The following is a 6722-nucleotide window of genomic DNA, read 5'->3' on the forward strand; positions in this document are numbered from 1 at the left end:
ACTCATTTGGAGTTGGGGGAAACCTTTAACCACCAATGCCCAGCAGAGCACCTCAGTGATGAAAACAGAGCTCAGTGTGCGTTCTGCATGTGAGTGCTCATGGCCTCCCCAACAACTTATTCCCACAGTTATTGCAGCGACTCAAATTGCATGATTGATGAGGCGAGTAGAGCTTGAAGAACCAAATGACTTAACGCGCCCCAGAGTCAAAATATAAAATCAACTAATCTTCCTCTGGGTTTATCACCCTGTGGCAGTAAGCTCAGCTGTTTATCATCTCAAGGTCGGGCGCTCACTGAAGAGGCTGTAGTGGCAGCAGAACTTCTGCCATTCTGACGTGTAAAAGCTGGAAGTTTAAATCAAAATATATTCTTCTATATTTTTTATATTCTGTTTGCTATGTCAGACAGAGTGAGATTACCCTATTCTCCAAACATTGAACTGTTATAGCATACTAGGATAATCTGTATAGAGTTAGGATTTATTGATGAGTGTTACTGGTGTAAGCTGCAATACCCTGGTGGCTTTAGGGAGAAGCTCTGGGATCACGGAGGTCTCATGAGAAGAACAGATGTAATTGAATCCGGCCTCTAATCCTGTATTAAATCACAAACATGGCTGCTTCTGTAACCCTCCTGAACATTGTTTGTGTTTTTCGTTCTGCACAGGTGAGCAACAGGATGGTGACCGGGGAGGCCGGAGGCAACAACTACTTGATGGCGTGTTGGCAACCCATCCTGGTCCTGATGTTGGGCACCGTCCTCTCCGGCTCCACCACAGGCTGTCCCTCCCGCTGCGACTGCAACGCCCAGGAGCGGTCGGTGGTCTGCCACCGCCGGAGGCTGGCCGGTCTTCCGGAGGGCATCCCCATCGAGACGCGGCTGCTGGACATCAGCAAGAACCGTCTCAAAAGCGTCGGGCCAGAAGAGTTTATAAACTACCCTCTTCTGGAGGAGCTGCAGCTGAACGAGAACATCATCTCGTCCATCGAGCCCGGGGCCTTCAGCAACCTGGCCAACCTGCGGACTCTGGGGCTGCGGAACAACCACCTGAAGCTCATCCAGCTGGGCGTGTTCACAGGGCTCAACAACCTCACACAGCTGGATATCAGCGACAACAAAATAGTGATTCTGCTGGACTACATGTTCCAGGAGCTGTACAATCTAAGGGCTCTGGAGGTGGGGGACAACGACCTGGTGTTCATCTCCCCGCGCTCCTTCCAGGGCCTCAGCAACCTGGAGTCCCTGAACATCGAGCGCTGTAACCTGGGCTCGGTGCCCACCGAGGCCCTTAGCCACCTGCACGGCCTGCTGTCCCTGCGGCTCCGCCACCTCAACGTCAGCGCCATACGAGACTACTCCTTCAAGAGGCTCTACCATCTCAGGGTGCTGGAGATCTCCCACATGCCGGCCCTGGACACCATGACCGCCAAATGCCTGTTCGGGCTGAACATCACGTCGTTGTCCATCACGTGCTGTAACCTCTCGGCCGTCCCCTACCAGGCCATCCGCCACCTGGGTCACCTGCGGTTCCTCAACCTGTCCTTCAACCCCATCCACACGGTGGAGGGGAACCAGCTGCACAGCCTGCAGAAGCTGCAGGCCCTCCACCTGGTGGGGGGGAGACTAACCACGATAGAGCACTACTCCTTCCGGGGGCTGAATCACCTCCGTGTCCTCAATGTGTCAAGCAACAGTCTGAGCACCCTTGAGGAGTCGGTCTTCCACTCCGTGGGGAACCTGGAGACCCTGGCTCTGTACGATAACCCCCTGGCCTGCGACTGCCGCCTCCTCTGGGTCTTCCGGCGCCGATGGAGGCTGAACTTCAACAGACAGCAGCCGACCTGCGCCTCCCCCCAGGCCGTGGAGGGAAAGGAGTTCAAAGACTTCCCCGACGTCCTCCCGGTGGACTATTTCACCTGCAAGAAGTCGACGATTGTGGACAACAAGATCCAGGAGAGTCACGTGGACGAGGGAACCACGGTCCAGTTTACCTGCCAGGCGCAGGGCGACCCGCCCCCCGTCATCATGTGGCTCTCCCCCAAGAAGGAGTACGTGACCACCAAGACGGCGGGGTCCAGGCTCACCGTGACCAGCGAGGGCTCACTGGAGGTCCGCTACGCCCAGATCAAGGACAACGGGACATACCTGTGCATCGCCAGCAACGCGGCCGGCAACGAGAGCAAAGCTGCCCACCTCTTTGTGCACAGCTACTCTCCCAACTGGCCCCACCAGCCCAACAAAACCCACGCCTTCATCCTGAACCAGCCAAGTGACGAGGGCGGCAACGTGACCCGGGCCACTGCCCCGTTCCCCTTCGACGTCAAGACACTGATCATCGCCACCACCATGGGCTTCATCTCCTTCCTCGGAGTCGTCCTCTTCTGTCTCGTTATTATCTTCCTCTGGAGTCGAGGGAAAAGGAACACCACGTCTAAAATAGAGGTTGAATACGTGCCCCCGGCGGAGGACCTGGAGGAGGCCAGTCCCAACGAGCCGTCTGTGACTTTCAACATGAAAATCATGTGACTCACAATGACTTCAGTTTACAGACTGCATGGGGGCTCTCCTCTCATGCATCATGTGTCAGATTGGTCAAAGTGAAAAGAGGGAGAGCACCACAACAGACTCTTCTTCTACCCTAGACTGTTCACCTGCAGGAACAGAATCAGGACGGACACAGACACAACCCAAACTCTTTGAATTCCTGTGGGGTTTCATTGGCAGTAGCCTATAAAGAGATCAGCCGGTGTTGCAATGGACTTCATGCTCCTTTATACCAGCGAAGGGAGTTTGTCTTTAAACCTATCTACAGTTTTAATCTATATGTATTTTTCTGTATCTTGTTCTGTCCTTGTACTTTTTTGCAACGGCACAATAGAAATGCTCTGAATGATGTTTTGAACTTACCAGAGTCTGAAGAGCCAGGGTGATTATTTTGTGGTTATACGTTTGGAGAGTCCCTTTTGATAAGTTTACATAACAAGGACTCAAAAACTCAAAAGATTGTATTACGCAAGATGTACGTGAAGTGTGAATATTATAGCTATTTCAACCGTTTGAGATGCGAAACATTAGCACAATACTTTCCAATCCGAGATATGGATTATTTCAAGTGTGACTTAAAAATTGAGATTTTTAATTTGATGCCTTACGTTTCCAAAGTTACGGCTGTCATCTGAGGAATACATTACGTTGATGTGTAACACATACTTCTATGTATTTTAAGGATTTTATGATTTAAAGCTCTGGTGATATGTTAAATGTTGAAATACATATTTAAGGAAACAGGCAGATGGCAAGTCTATTAAAATAAACAACATTTTATACTAAAATGCTTATTTTATTGTATGTTTCAAGAGTAAAAGCTGGGAAATATATTTCGAGCCTTCTGACCCACTGGACTGAACAAGGCTTTTGTTCTTTGTCAATGGAGGTCAGAAACCTCCCATTGGAGGAATGGAGGTCTCATTATTCTTTAAACTCCTCTGCGAACAATCCATCGCATAGCAACCCATCCAACACAACAATCAGCAGCATATAGAACAGAGACATATACGGTCTGTTGATCCATAAGAATCTGATGTCGCGTGATCCATTTGACCATGATCCTACATCGCTATTATTGAATAAGAACCCTTCCAGAGAAAGGCTCTAATCAGAATACAGTCTGCAAGTAATAACACACTCATTAAAATCGCCCAAATTGTTGCTAATGTTAAAAATGATTGTGATGATCAGATGTCCAGAGTCAGCCTCGGGCCCAGAGAAGCCTTCATAATAAAACATTCTTCCCCCACCTTGACACCTTAATAAGAGTCTTTGACTGAGAAAGCCACAGAATTGGAGAAACACACTGGCAGCATAAAAGCAACAGATCCATCAGCCCATGTTTAACACAGCACTCCTCTATTGTGCTGCGGATGGCTGGCTGGCGACTGACTGTTTTCACCCTGCGCTAGTGGCCCACCTACACCCAGAAACACATTAAAACCCGCCCTGGGGCTTTGGACCGCTGCGAGACCTGGTCCCTTTCCTCTGGGAATGTGACAGTCAGCGTAAGTGTAGGGAAGGCGTTTCCCATGTCAACACAGGCTGTGTTTAGTCTCCTGTCGTCTCCTTAGGACAGCCACAGGGGCCCAGAGCTCGTTGTGTTTCTGGTTCTCTGGATCGCAGGACAGACAGCGGCTGCGAGTGGGAGGAAAACAGTATTGCTTTCTAGTTGTTGTATTGTGAAAGTCTGGAATAGGAATACAAATAAAGCTGAAAAATTACTGTGACCTATTTTAAAAGAATATACTGTATATTAGAAATGCACTTTTGCCATCTATTTTTCTTCCTCTTAAGATGAACAAAAAGGATACAATGGTACAGTTAATAACATATAATCAGTGCACGTCTGCACTGAAACCAAATGGAGCAGCGAAGATAAAGAAACTGCATTACAATTGGGAATAGGACATTACCAAGTCAAAATAAAATCCTGCTTCTCATGTTTAAAAGGGATTAGAAAAAGGACTATACCATACTGTTTTACGGTTTCTATGTTCTGAATGTAAAACAGACATTATTATGCTGTAGCTCTAAACTACCGCCAGTATGTTATACAGTATAGGCCTCTCTGAGTGTGTGTGTGTGTGTGTGTGTGTGTGTGTGTGTGTGTGTGTGTGTGTGTGTGTGAGAGTGTGTGTGAATCTCATCATTCACACTAATAAATGGAGGAAGTAGTTCAGGTGGAATTCCTCCACAAGGTCACAGATGACTCAAACAGCCACAGCGTTGTGTTTCACAGATCCTCATTCGGATCCAAAGGGGTTCCCCAGTCCCAGAGAAAAAGCCTCATTTAGCAAAATAAACGCATTGATTTAAGGAGTACACTCAAGTATACTGAGGCGTTTTAAAACCAATACGTCCATCCCAAGGTCGCACCCCTGGCCTGACGTGGGGGACGGGCGACCTTGAAGTCTGCTCCTGCTTTGTCTTCGTTAAGTACAGGACAAATAGCTGTACAACAGAGCGTAAAGACTGAACGGTGTGTCAATATGTGTGTGGGTGTGTGTGTGTCTGCGTGTGTGTGTGTGTGTGTGTGTGTGTGTGTGTGTGTGTGTGTGTGTGTGTGTGTGTGTGTGTGTGTATGTGTGGCAATGCTTTTGTGACCCTGGTTAAAGGGGTGAACACTTAAGGACACACAAGCAGACTATTAGCCTCACAAACGTCCTCTAAGTGGACATTTCTTAGGGTCTAGTTACATTACACAGCCTATTGTATGTTTCATTGTCAGATGTTATCTTATTTCTTTTACTTTTATTTCGTCAGAAGCTTAATTCTTACAATAACAGGTTTGCAATTCTCCAATTGAAGGTCTTCAATGTTTGATCTAATGGTTGGGACAATTATTTATGTGTTAGATGCATATTTAGACAATTTAACAAACCATTAGTAGAATAAATTGCTAATTTCACGTCTGAGAAGTTATGCTATTGTGTAATGGTTGAGAAAAGTAAAATAATCACTTCAATCCACATAACCTTTTAAATGAAACTATTATCACTATTATTATTATTATTATTGTTATTAGTATTATTATTATTATGATTATTATTGTTAATAATAATAATTATATCTATGTTATAGGATATATGCTGGAGAATAGATATCCATTAGACACTGAGTATTAGATGAAGCTAAGGAAGAGGATTGTCAAACTCAACATATAAGAACTCTTGAAGGGCTTCTAAATGCTGCCGTCAAATATAAAAAAAAGAAAGAGAAAATTGGAAGACTGAAGGATATAATTGCTACCAAAAAAAAGGAATATATAAATAAAGCATGAGGCCAAAGTCATTTGCTTTTTGTAAAATGGACCATAGTTATCAAAGCCGGTTCCTGGAACACATCGGCCCAAATCCTCAAGTCCTTTCCAGCGTATCGTTAGGAGATACCAGTCCCTCCCTGTTCAACCCAGAGGAGGCTGCCTGTGTGTGTCTGTGTGTGTGCGTGTCTGTGTGCGTGTATGAGTGCGTGCGTGTGCGTGCGTCTGTTTGCGTGTGCCCGTGTGTGTGCGTGTGCTTGTGTGTCTGTTTGCGTGTGTGTGTGTGTGTGTGTGTCTGTGTGTGTGCGTGTGTCGTGGGTGTACGTGCGAGTGCGTCTGCGTGTGTCAGTGTGTAAATGACAGCGCCCGCGATGTGACGGCCTGTGGGCAGCAGGCTAATCTTCCGGCCGCCGCTGCATAGCTTCACATTCACAATTCCAATTACTGTGCGTTTGAAACTCAATAGTTTGGCATTTGATCTGTTTTGGTCCGCAGTGGCAGGCGTGCCTCCCGAGTCAAACACCTACTCAGCACCAAGATTGGATAACATAACGTAACAACTGACGTTTCATAAGGTTGATCCAGCACTCGGCAGCACTGAGAGCCACTCGGGAGCGCAGCTTTCAAACACATGAAATAAAACATTCCTCCGGTGGACGGCTGCTGTGTTGACGGGTTGGTGGGCGGATTAAAGAACTCATTAGCGTACAGAGGGGATTCTCTCATAGTGCTGCTGCATCCTGGAGTCAATCAACAGCATTTAGCTTCTGCTAGACCTTAAACGACTCTCAGGTCAGGGTGGTGAGGATTATGATATCGAGGCAATCCTACAGTCTTACAGCCTACATATTGTAGGCTGCATATAGAATATGCTATAACTATTCTATATGCTACAATATATCGGCTGTAAG

At 46.9% G+C, this 6722-nt stretch overlaps 1 protein-coding gene across 1 annotated transcript; it reads left to right on the forward strand.

Annotated features, from left to right (window-relative positions):
• Positions 1–680: 680 nt before the first annotated feature.
• LOC307076077 (leucine-rich repeat and immunoglobulin-like domain-containing nogo receptor-interacting protein 1-B) lies at positions 681–2528 on the forward strand (the record flags this gene model as incomplete). Its single annotated transcript, XM_079736930.1, has 1 exon — positions 681–2528. The coding sequence occupies one exon, from the start codon at positions 681–683 to the stop codon at positions 2526–2528; it is 1848 nt and encodes a 615-aa protein (XP_079593056.1).
• Positions 2529–6722: the final 4194 nt, after the last annotated feature.

This window comes from Pollachius pollachius (genome assembly GCF_949987615.1).
Source record: "Pollachius pollachius genome assembly, chromosome: 5".
Taxonomy (NCBI): domain Eukaryota; kingdom Metazoa; phylum Chordata; class Actinopteri; order Gadiformes; family Gadidae; genus Pollachius; species Pollachius pollachius.